The 12624-nt window shown below is 49.3% G+C and overlaps 1 protein-coding gene and 1 non-coding gene across 2 annotated transcripts in view; both read left to right on the forward strand.

Moving 5' to 3' along the window:
• The window catches only part of MKLN1 (muskelin 1), a 168204-nt gene that overhangs the window by 33403 nt on the left and 122177 nt on the right, over positions 1-12624 (forward strand). The window contains exon 3 of the mRNA XM_030215980.1: positions 1747-1889. Within this exon, the coding sequence (XP_030071840.1) occupies positions 1747-1889 (143 nt within the window). The remainder of the gene's footprint in view (positions 1-1746; positions 1890-12624) is intronic.
• LOC115479369 lies at positions 9113-9219 on the forward strand. The gene has a single exon (XR_003943668.1). It is a non-coding gene; the product is annotated as a U6 spliceosomal RNA (small nuclear RNA).

Below are 12624 nucleotides of genomic sequence, written 5' to 3' on the forward strand. Positions count from 1 at the left end.
GCCAATGTTACTCCGATTTTTAAGAAGGGTTCCAGAGGAGATCCGGGAAATTATAGACCGGTGAGTCTGACGTCGGTGCCGGGCAAGATGGTGGAGGCTATTATTAAGAATAAAATTGCAGAGCATATACAAAAACATGGACTGATGAGACAAAGTCAGCACGGATTTAGTGAAGGGAAGTCTTGCCTCACCAATCTAATGCATTTTTTTGAGGGGGTAAGCAAACATGTGGACAATGGGGAGCCGGTTGATATTGTATATCTGGATTTTCAGAAGGCGTTTGACAAAGTGCCGCACGAAAGACTCCTGAAGAAATTGCAGAGTCATGGAATCGGAGGTAGGGTATTATTATGGATTAAGAACTGGTTGAAAGATAGGAAGCAGAGAGTAGGATTGCGTGGCCAGTATTCTCAGTGGAGGACGGTAGTTAGTGGGGTCCCGCAGGGGTCTGTGCTGGGTCCGTTGCTTTTTAATGTATTTATAAATGACCTAGAGATGGGAATAACTAGTGAGGTAATTAAATTCGCCGATGACACAAAATTATTCAGGGTCGTCAAGTCGCAGGAGGAATGTGAACGATTACAGGAGGACCTTGCGAGACTGGGAGAATGGGCGTGCAAGTGGCAGATGAAGTTCAATGTTGACAAGTGCAAAGTGATGCATGTGGGTAAGAGGAACCCGAATTATAGCTACAGTCTCGCAAGGTTCCGCGTTAGGAGTTACGGATCAAGAAAGGGATCTGGGTGTCGTCGTCGATGATACGCTGAAACCTTCTGCTCAGTGTGCTGCTGCGGCTAGGAAAGCGAATAGAATGTTGGGTGTTATTAGGAAGGGTAGTGGAGTCCAGGTGTGCGGATGTTATAATGCCGTTGTATCGCTCCATGGTGCGACCGCACCTGGAGTATTGTGTTCAGTACTGGTCTCCGTATCTCAAAAAAGATATAGTAGAATTGGAAAAGGTACAGCGAAGGGCGACGAAAATGATAGTGGGGATGGGACGACTTTCCTATGAAGAGAGGCTGAGAAGGCTAGGGCTTTTCAGCTTGGAGAAGAGACGGCTGAGGGGAGATATGATAGAAGTGTATAAAATAATGAGTGGAATGGATCGGGTGGATGTGAAGCGACTGTTCACGCTATCCAAAAATACTAGGACTAGAGGGCATGAGTTGAAGCTACAGTGTGGTAAATTTAAAACGAATCGGAGAAAATGTTTCTTCACCCAACGTGTAATTAGACTCTGGAATTCGTTGCTGGAGAACGTGGTACGGGCGGTTAGCTTGACGGAGTTTAAAAAGGGGTTAGATAGATTCCTAAAGGACAAGTCCATAGACCGCTATTAAATGGACTTGGAAAAATTCCGCATTTTTAGGTATAACTTGTCTGGAATGTTTTTACGTTTGGGGAGCATGCCAGGTGCCCTTGACCTGGATTGGCCACTGTCGGTGACAGGATGCTGGGCTAGATGGACCTTTGGTCTTTCCCAGTATGGCACTACTTATGTACTTATGTACTTATGTAATGTATTGTATTGTTACATGATCATGTACTAATAAATTAACGTGCTATTTTTATGAAATCTCAGAGTACAGATTTGTCTGCAATGTCTTGAAATATAAACAGCTTCAAAAAAATCATGTCTGTTTGTAATGTTTGATGCAGACCTCTGAGAAGCATGTCAGCCTGACAGTCATTGTGTGAAGTCTGAAACGTTAACTGTTTTTGTGAATCTATTTTTCTTTCTTATAGTATTTGATATTGAAGCTAGAAAGACCTGCCATAGTTCAGAGTATCACGTTTGGCAAGTATGAGAAGACCCACGTCTGTAACTTGAAGAAGTTTAAAGTCTTTGGTGGGATGAATGAAGAGAACATGACAGAGCTGTTATCCAGGTAAAGCTATGTTATGTCAGCAGTCACAACCCCTGGGATCTCTATCAGAACGTTCAAATCTACTTTTTATTAGGGCTGCACAACTAACCTGCCCCCCCACCAAGAAGAGCTGTTGTGCTGCTGACCCCCCCCCCCCTTCATGTGCTGCTGTCCTCCCTCCTTGGGAGCTGCTGGTGCTGTTGACCTCCCCCCCCTTGAACTGCTGGTGCTGCTGACCCCCCCCCCCAAAAAAAAAATAAAAAGGCTGCTGGTGCTGCTGACCTCTCCCCCCTTGAGCTGCTGACCTTCCTCCTCAAGAACTGCTGGTGCTGCTGACCCCCCCCCCCCCCAAAAAAAAGAGCTGCTGGTTCTGCTGACCCCCCCCTCAAAGAAGAGCTGTTGTGCTGCTGACCCCCCCCCCCCTTTCAAGCGCTGCTGTCCTTCCTCCTTGGGAGCTGCTGGTGCTGTTGACCTCCTCCCCCCCCCTCGAACTGCTGGTGCTGCTGAACCCCCCCCCCCCCCCCCAAGAGCTGCTGGTGCCACTGGGATCCCCCTGAAGGCAGGTATCGCTGCTGGGGCTCCCTCAGAGCCGCTGGTAAGAGTTGGAGAATTATCAAACACAAGCAGCTGCAATGTTCACTCTCTCTCCCTCATTGAAATCGTACTGCAAAAGGTGGAGGAAAAGGATGTTCCATATCATCAAGCTGATCAATCCATAGACTGGTGGGTTGTGTCCATCTACCAGCAGGTGGAGATAGCGAGCAAACTTTTGCCTCCCTATATGTGGTCATGTGCTGCCGGAAACTCCTCAGTATGTTCTCTATCTCAGCAGGTGGTGGTCACACACAGCAGCAGCTCTGGCTAGGCCTCCAAGCCTAATTTTTAGGTTTTGTTGAGTGCCTGGGGTTGAGGGCTCTTTTGAGCAAGTGCAAACCTGGTGGTGCCAGGTCCCTCCTTTTCTCCCCCCTCCCGCTGGCTCCGTAAAAAAAAAAAAAAAAAAATTTTGAACGTCCTTAAAGGCGTTTATTTCGACGTTTATTTAAGCGTCTATTGCAGCTACTCACTGGGACACCAGGTCGTTACAACTCGGAGCGGACAGCAGGTAATTTTTACCTTTTTATAGCGGGCAGGGGGTTCCCCGATTCTTCTCCTCGTGGCATATGGCGTCGGAGGGCGAGGGCGCAAAGGGTCGCTCCCCGGGTCGCTTGAGCGCTTCTAGAGGGGATGCGGGGGTCTTAAAGCCTGATTCGCCCTTGTTGGGTGACAGTTTCGTGACCGATGAATGTTCCGGTCCTTCCTCCGGCGTGGCGGTTTTTCCCGCCATAAACGCCCATCCCCCGCTCCTCGCCTCCGCCATCTTGGCCGGCCACGCGGCTCGGACGGCTTCTTGGGCCGCCCTTGAGGTTGGAGACATTAATGCCATGAACGCCCTTAATTTGGGCGACGGCACAGAAGCGGCTAAAGTTAAGAGCCGTTCTTCCCGCGCGGCTCCTTCGCGGAGTTTCGCACCGGACGCCATTTTGGATGCGCAGCATGTCTCTCCCCCGCTATTGCGAGCGCCGGTTGAGGGTGCGTCTAGGGCTGTTGCCCAGGCTGCGGAAGTGCACAGTCTGGGGGGTTTCTCCCCCGAGTTTGTTTTGCTGCTGCATCAGGCCTTCCTCATGCACAACGCTGCCCCTGCTCCCTCGTCTGGTAAAGAGGTTGAGGTTCCCAGAGGTAAACGCCCTCGGGTTGATTCCCAGGCCTTGGAGGAATTTGTCTCCTCCGATGTAGATGAGGGCAGCGTGTCTGAGGTCTCCCAACGGTCCTTTGCGGATTCCTTGGAGGAGACGGATCCCCGCTCGGATGGAGCGGATGACCCCTCTGCAGCGCGGCTTTTTAGCCCAGAGGATTTGCCCAACCTGTTGTTACAGGCCATGGACACTTTGAAGATTTCCTCTCCGGAGGACGTCTCTCCCTCAGCCCCTCTGCCATTATGCTGGGGACGAAGCGCCCGCCTAGAACCTTCCACGTGCATGATGCCATGCACACCTTAATTTCGGCTCAATGGGATGTCCCAGAAGCGAGCCTTAAAGTGGCTATGGCTATGTCCCGCCTCTATCCTTTGGCTGTGAGTGAACGTGAGGCCTATCTGTGGCCTACCGTGGATTCTTTAATCACTGCGGTGACTAAGAAAACGGCGTTGCCGGTGGAAGGTGGCACGGCCCTAAAGGACGCCCAAGACAGAAGATTGGAGGCGGCCTTAAGGTCGTCCTTTGAGGCGGCTGCTTTAAGTTTGCAGGCCTCAGTTTGCGGCTCCTATGTGGCCAGGGCGTGCCTGACTATGGTGCAGCGGGCTTTCCCCTCGGATCATTCCTTGAGGGCTGATTGGCCGGCCCTGGAATCGGGCTTAGCCTATTTGGCAGACTTGCTGTATGATGTCTTGAGGGCCTCAGCGAAAGGCATGGCTCAGACAATCTCTGCGCGGCGGTGGCTTTGGCTGAAACATTGGTCTGCTGACCACGCCTCTAAATCCCGCCTGGCTAGGTTGCCTTTTAAAGGCAAGCTGCTCTTTGGGGTCGAGCTGGACAAAATCGTGACCGATCTCGGCACGTCTAAGGGCAAGAAATTACCAGAGGTCAGGGCTCGGGCTAGTACTCGTCCCGGTACCTCCAGAGGACGGTTGCAGGAAGCCCGTCGGTACCGCCCGGGCAAGTCGGGTTCCTCTGCCCCCTCTTCCTTCAAGAGGAATTTCTCCCCCAAGCAGCATTCCTTTCGCAGAGACCGCCGTCCCGGAGGTGCTCCCTCCGGTCCTCCCCCAGGGTCTCGTACCCAATGACGGGGTCTTGGTCCACGCCCCAGTGCAGATTGGAGGACGGCTGTCCTCGTTTCTGGGCGAGTGGACCACAATAACTTCAGACGCGTGGGTGCTGGAAGTCATCAGAGACGGCTACAAACTAGAGTTCTGCCGACCCTTAAAAGACGGGTTTGTACTCTCTCCCTGCAAGTCTCCGGTCAAAGCTGTGGCAGTGCAGCAGACCTTGGATAATCTGATCCGCATGGGCGCGGTCGTTCCGGTGCCAGAAAGTCAGCTTGGCAAGGGACGTTACTCCATTTACTTTGTGGTACCAAAGAAAGGAGGTTCTGTCCGGCCTATCCTCGACCTCAAAGGGGTCAATCGGGCCTTGAAAGTGCGGCACTTTCGCATGGAGACTCTCCGCTCTGTTATAGCGGCAGTGAAGGCAGGAGAGTTCCTGGCATCCTTGGACATCAAGGAAGCGTACCTGCATATTCCCATCTGGCCTGCTCATCAACGCTTTCTGCGTTTTGCAGTCCTGGGACGACACTTCCAGTTCAGAGCCCTCCCTTTCGGGTTGGCTACTGCTCCGCGGACCTTTTCCAAAGTAATGGTGGTCATCGCGGCCTTCCTACGAAAGGAAGGGGTACAAGTCCATCCTTATCTGGACGACTGGTTGATCCGAGCCCCCTCTTATGCAGAGTGCGGCAGAGCTGTGGACCGGGTAGTTGCTCTTTTGAGCTCCCTGGGATGGATCATCAACTGGGAGAAGAGCCAGCTGCGCCCGACTCAGTCCCTGGAGTACCTGGGAGTTCGATTCGACACCCAAGTGGGCAGAGTGTTCCTGCCAGACAATCGGATTGTCAAACTTCAGGCTCAGGTGGACCAGTTCCTAGTAGCCTCTCCCCTTCGGGCTTGGGACTATGTGCAGCTGTTGGGCTCTATGACGGCCACGATGGAAGTTGTGCCCTGGGCCAGGGCTCATATGAGACCACTTCAACACTCTTTGCTGCAGCGCTGGACTCCGATGTCGGAGGATTATGCTGTGCGCCTTCCCTTGGACCCAGCAGTGCGCAAGGCGCTGAGCTGGTGGATGCAGACAGACAAGTTGTCTGCGGGAATGCCTCTGGTGACCCCAGAGTGGATTGTCATCACGACGGACGCCTCGTTGTCGGGCTGGGGAGCCCACTGCTTGGGAAGGACAGCGCAGGGGCTCTGGTCTCCTGCAGAGGCAAAGTGGTCTATCAACCTCCTGGAACTCAGAGCCATTCGGTTGGCGCTTTTGGAGTTCATCCCGGTACTGGTGTTGAAGCCTGTACGGGTCCTGTCGGACAATGCCACGGCTGTGGCCTATGTCAACCGCCAGGGAGGTACCAAGAGCGCCCCTCTAGCCAAGGAGGCTATGAATCTTTGCCAGTGGGCGGAAGCGAACCTGGAGCAGCTTTCAGCGGCCCACATTGCCGGAGTCATGAATGTCAAGGCGGACTTTCTCAGTCGCCATACCTTGGAGCCCGGAGAGTGGCAGCTATCTGCTCAGGCGTTCTTGGACATCACGAAGCGCTGGGGCCAGCCGAGCCTAGATCTGATGGCGTCATCGGCCAATTGCCAAGTGCCGCGCTTTTTCAGCAGAGGACGGGACCCTCGATCCCTGGGAGTAGATGCTCTTCTCCAACAGTGGCCGACACAAGAGCTTCTCTATGTGTTCCCGCCCTGGCCCATGTTGGGCAGGGTGCTAGACCGGGTGGCAAAGCATCCCGGCAGGGTAATCCTGGTGGGTCCGGATTGGCCCAGGCGTCCCTGGTATGCGGACTTGATCAGGCTCTCAGTCGACGATCCTCTGCGGCTGCCAGTGGAGCAGGGCCTGTTACATCAGGGTCCCGTGGTGATGGAGGATCCCTCCCCCTTTGGTCTTACGGCCTGGCTATTGAGCGGCGGCGTCTGAGGAAGAAGGGCTTCTCAGACAAGGTCATCGCCACTATGCTGAGAGCGAGGAAGCGCTCTACTTCTACTGCTTACGCCAGGGTTTGGCGTATCTTTGCAGCGTGGTGTGAAGCAGGCTCACTTTCTCCCTTCACTGCTCCAATTTCTTCAGTGTTGGCGTTCCTGCAAGAAGGTCTGGAGAAAGGCCTGTCGCTCAGTTCCCTTAAAGTCCAGGTAGCGGCTCTGGCTTGCTTCAGGGGCCGCCTGAAGGGTGCTTCCCTGGCTTCGCAGCCAGATGTGGTGCGCTTTCTCAAGGGAGTTAATCACCTGCGCCCTCCTCTGCACTCAGTGGTGCCTGCGTGGAATCTCAACCTGGTACTAAGAGCATTGCAGAAGCCGCCTTTTGAACCCTTGTCGAGGGCATCTCTGAAAGACCTGACGTTGAAAGCAGTCTTTTTGGTGGCTATCACTTCAGCCAGAAGAGTTTCCGAGCTCCAGGCGCTCTCCTGTCGAGAGCCTTTTCTGCAGTTCACTGAGGCAGGAGTGACTATTCGCACAGTGCCTTCCTTCCTGCCCAAGATTGTTTCTCGCTTCCATGTGAATCAGCAGCTCTGTCTCCCTTCCTTTCGTAGGGAGGACTACCCAGAGGAGTACTCTGCTCTTAAATATCTGGATGTGAGACGAGTCATCATCAGATACTTGGAAGTGACCAATGATTTCCGGAAATCGGATCATCTGTTTGTCCTGTTTGCAGGTCCTCGTAAGGGTCTGCAGGCTGCTAAGCCTACAGTGGCAAGATGGGTCAAGGAAGCCATTGCAGCGGCTTATGTGGCCGCGGGGAAGGTGCCGCCTATCCAGCTGAAGGCTCACTCCACGAGAGCTCAGGCGGCCTCGATGGCAGAGGCCGGATCCGTCTCCTTGGAAGAGATATGCAAGGCGGCAACTTGGGCTTCGGCTCATACATTCTCCAAGCATTACCGTTTGACTGTGGCTGCACGGGCGGAGGCCCGGTTTGGAGCTTCAGTGTTGAGGTCAGGGATTTCAATGTCCCGCCCTGGGTGAGTACTGCTTCGGTACATCCCACCAGTCTATGGATTGATCAGCTTGATGATATGGAAGGTAAAATTATGTATAATCATACCTGATAATTTTCTTTCCATTAATCATAGCTGATCAATCCATAGCCCCTCCCAGATATCTGTACTGTTTTTATTCTGGTTGCATTTCAGGTTCAAGTTTAGTCTTCAATTACTTCAGAAAGACTTCGTGTTCAAGTTTTTTCACTTGGATTCTTCAAGAGTTAAGACGAGTTTGTGTTACAGTGAGCTGCTGCATTCCTCTGCCCCCCGTTTTACGGGGCTGGATTGAGACATAAATTCTGCCGGCACTCCCTCCCGCTTCGTGCGGCTGTAGGGCAGCTTTGTACCCCTCCCGCTTCGGCGGTGTTAGGGTCAGTCAGCTCCTCCCGCGGTTGCGGTTGCAGGATAAGCCAGATCCCCCCGCATCGGCGGGTGTGGTGTCCCTCCCCCGCTCCGCGGGGATGAGCTGGACGGATTCCCCTCCCCCACTTGTGTGGGGATGAGCTGGGTTAATTCCCCTCCCCCGTTTCGGCGGTGGTGAGCTGGGCAGAGTGTCCCTTCGTGGGTGTAATTCTCTAAGTGCTGAGTCCTGCGGATGGAGCTTTGATACCGACATACTGAGGAGTTTCCGGCAGCACATGACCACATATAGGGAGGCAAAAGTTTGCTCTCTATCTCCACCTGCTGGTAGATGGACACAACCCACCAGTCTATGGATTGATCAGCTATGATTAATGGAAAGAAAATTATCAGGTATGATTATACATAATTTTACCTTACCAAGTAGTGTGCCGCAAGGTTCAGTTCTTGGGCATGTTCTTTTTTTATTTATTTATTTATTTATATTATTTCAAACCTTATTCACAAGATATATCTTGTACAAGAAACACAGAGATATTATCTGAAATAACAAAAAATATTCTAAAGTAAATATTCCTCTTTTCTTAGACCACTAATTTAGAGGGGGAGGTCAGTAAAGTTGAGGAGAACATATATCATATTAATTCATAATAGCAATAAGGCCTGGACCCAAACCACGGGCTGTTTTACAATTATTTTACTCAATTGGGCATGTTCTTTTTAACATTTTTGTAAGTGATATTGCTGAAGAGCTGTCTGGTAACGTTTGCCTCTTTGCAGATTTTGGTGGTATTCGCAATAGGGTAGACACCCTAGAGGAACGGTCTGGAACTTGGCAGCTAAGCTTGAATGCTAAAAAATGCAGGGTCATACATTTGGGCTGCAAAAACCTGAGGCAACGATACAGTTTAGGGGGTGAAGAACTTTTGTGTACGAAAGAGGAGCGGGACTTTGGCGTAATTGTATGTGATGATCTTAAGGTGGCCAAACAGGTAGGTGAAAGCTAGAAAGATGCTTGGGTGCATAAGGAGAGGAATGGCCAGTAGGGAAAAGGAGGTGATGACGCCCTTGTATAAGACTCTGATAAGGCGTCATTTAGAATATTTTGTGTGCTCGCTTCGGCAGCACATGTACTAAAATTGGAACGATACAGAGAAGATTAGCATGGCCCCTGCGCAAGGATGACACGCAAATTCGTGAAGCGTTCCATATTAAAAAAAAAAAAAAAAAAAAAAAGAATATTTTGTACTATTCTGGAGACAGCACCTTTTGAAAAAGATACAAACAGGATGGAATCTTTCCAGAGGACGGCTACTAAAATGGTCAGTGGTCTCTTGTCATGATGCATATGGGGACATACTTAAAGATCTGAATATGTATACTCTTGAAGAAAGGCGGGAGAGGGGAGATATGATAGAGACATTTAAATACCTATGTGGCATAAATGCAGGGGAGATGAGTCTCACTTGAAACAAAGCTCTGGAATGAGGGGGCATAGGATGAAGGTGAAAGGGGACAGACTCAGAAGCGTGGTGAATTCATGGAATGGCCTCCCAGTGGAGGTGCTGGAAATGAAAGTAGGATCTGAATTTAGGAGATCTTGGGACAAGTACATAGGATCTCTTAAGGGAGTGATAGGGAGAGTAGATGGCATGGATGGGCAGACTGGGTGTTTCTGTGAATGGCTGCATACAGGGCTGCTTCCTCCTCCTGTGTATGTCTGGAGCTGACTGCTCATGCAAACTGCAGGGGCCTCTGTACAGCCTGCGGTTCACATGAGCAGTTGGGCTCTAGGCATGTACAGGAGAAGGAAGCAGCCAGAAATGCAGCTATTCACTGTCTCCTCCTTTTGCAGTATGATTTCAGCTGGGGAGAGGGCGAGAGTGAACAGCACAACTGCTGCCTGTGGCTGTGGATAACAGTGGACTATTCAAGGTAAGGTGATTGGGGGGGGGGGGGGGGGGGGAGAGCGGCTGCGCAAGCTAAAAGTGTGTGTCATGGGGTGGGGGGCTGAGCAAACTTATTGTGTGTCATGGGGGTGGGGCTGAGCAGTGCAAGATGAATGTGTGCCAAGGGATGAGAGAGCTGGTAGAGAAAGCTGAGAGTGTGCCACTGGTGTGGGAGTGATTAAGTTTGGGGAGGGGAGGAGAAAGAGAATGATAGGTGAGTGTGTGTGCTTGGGGAGGTGTTATGAGAGTCTGGCTACACCCAGACTACCATTAAGAGACTACAATCCTTACAGAACACAGCTATAAGCCATGCTCACTGCCAAAACCACATTTCTCCTCTATTCCAACAGTATCATTGGCTTCCCATATAGCAGCGCATCCTCTTTAAATTGATTACGTTCACTTTTAAGACATGGTTTTGTTGTACATAGCCTGGATCTGCCAGTTAGGCTTGGCGGTATAGCAAATCTCAAACTATAAACTACTGTACCCTGGAGAAAACTTTAGGGGTCTTGCTGGAGGTATTTTAGGCCTTATGATGGGGGACTTCTACACAAAAAAACCCACTGCCAACTATGCAGCATTTTAAACTATTGTGTGCAGAATTTTCTTTTTTTTTTTAATTATTTTATTTATCATTTTACTTAATTACATTCACATTTATTACATAAATGTAAGGAAATACAGAAATTAATATAAAAAGGAAAACATTTTCTCTCAACAATATATATTTACATAATTGTCCACAATTGGAAGATCCAAGATCAGGAAAACAATCTTAAAGAAAATAAGAAAAACTCAAAATGGTTAATCTTACACTTCACATTTTCTGAGGGAGTAAGGTTAATCGGTTATTGCAGCCGGTACAGTGGTAACTGAAGGAAGTTGCTGCAGAGGATTCTTCGTCTGTTTCCACAAACTCTTATAATTTCTTAGGTTCAAACACTTACAAGGGAATCGCGCTAGGAAGGTCCCACCTGGGGCAATGATTCCTGGCTGAAAAGCCAAGACTTCACACCTCCCAGTCTGCGATTCCCTTGATGTGTCAGGAAATATATACATCTTTAAACCCAAAAAACTATCAACCATGTATCGGAAATACAATTTCAAAACGTTGTTCCTATCCAATCAAAGACGAAAGTCACTAATAATATAACTCTATCTATAACTTCTGAATTTTCCAAAATGTCAGTTAAACTTACATCTCTTTTCTCTGATAAAGAAGATTTTAAAGGAAATATAATTTGTCACCAAAAGGTGGCTATCAAAAGGTATTAGCAAAGTATCAGAGAAATATTTCTTCAAGAATTCAGTAGCTGATATTATAGGTAAATTTATCATTCTCAAGTTATTTTCCCTTAATTGGTTCTCCAGAAATTCCAGTTTTTACAAGAAAAATAACTATTCTGCATTACCAAATTATCTAATTTTCATAGAGAAGCCATTTCCGTAATCAAAGTCTCTTTTTATATCTTGGACTTCCACTTTGTTAGATAAGTATTAATATAAATTCTTTAACTCACATAGTGAAATTTTAAAACATTTGAAGAAGACAGTTATTCACATTCTGCTGCAGTTCCTATAGTATGTCCTTTATGACATTATTTACTTCAGCAAGTCCAATTTCTCCACAGAAATCGCTCCAGATATCTTCGAGGGGAAGAGCTCACTCTCCAATCCCCCAGTTGGTTTATTATCTGGAGTCGATGCTGCGCCAGGACCTCCTCGGGTCACATGAAAATCCTAACCCACTTCGGGGGTTTCCATTATTGACCTCCATAGCGAAGCATTACTATTTCCGGGTCTTGGAGGGGTTGTGCCAACAGGGGGACTCAAAGTCACTCCCTCCACTGAGATTCGGCAATAAAGCCTTGGTGTTCCCCGAAGCAAGAACCGATATCCCCGACGTTATGACCCCGAATCTCTCCAAAATAGACTGAGAAGTGATGGGAACCCCAGCCGTGTTCGAGGAGGACAGCACCACGGCTTTGCCTTTTCTCTTCCCCATTCTCTGGGGAGCGCGCCTTCTTCTTCAGGCATATGTGTGCAGAATTTTCAAAAATGTGCAGGGTTTTTTTTTTTTGTATGTGTGTGCAGAATTCTACCAGGAGTAAAACCTTATGCTGGCAGAAAACACTGCTTTAATTTTATAAAACTCTCTTGTAGTTTTGCTCATTTACTCGTGGCATCTTCCTTTCCCTCACACTATTGGTTCCCAGAAGAAGAATGAGCTGCAGTGAGAGACAGTCCTCAGCAGTATGATAACATAATGTGGAGGAGTGGCCTAGTGGTTAGGGTGGTGGACTTTGGTCCTGGGGAACTGAGGAACTGAGTTCGATTCCCAGCACAGGCAGCTCCTTGTGACTCTGGGCAAGTCACTTAACCCTCCATTGCCTGCCGCATTGAGCCTGCCATGAGTGGGAAGGCGCAGGGTACAAATGTAACAAAAAAAAAAAAACTTATGCAAATTAATTCTTTGAGATGCTAACGTTTGCTAGTGTTACCCCAATTTTGTTCAGAGGAGAGATTTGTGTGCTGCATTGTTGGGGAAGTAAGGGGAGAAGGGTGATATTGCACTGTTTGGGAGGGGGGAAAGAGGAGCGATGGGCTGCATTGTTACGGAAGGAAGGGGAAAGGTTGCATTTTTTTTTGTGGTACAAGCACATTAAAAA

The sequence above is a fragment of the Microcaecilia unicolor genome, chromosome 10, assembly GCF_901765095.1.
Source record: "Microcaecilia unicolor chromosome 10, aMicUni1.1, whole genome shotgun sequence".
NCBI classification, from domain to species: Eukaryota; Metazoa; Chordata; class Amphibia; order Gymnophiona; family Siphonopidae; genus Microcaecilia; species Microcaecilia unicolor.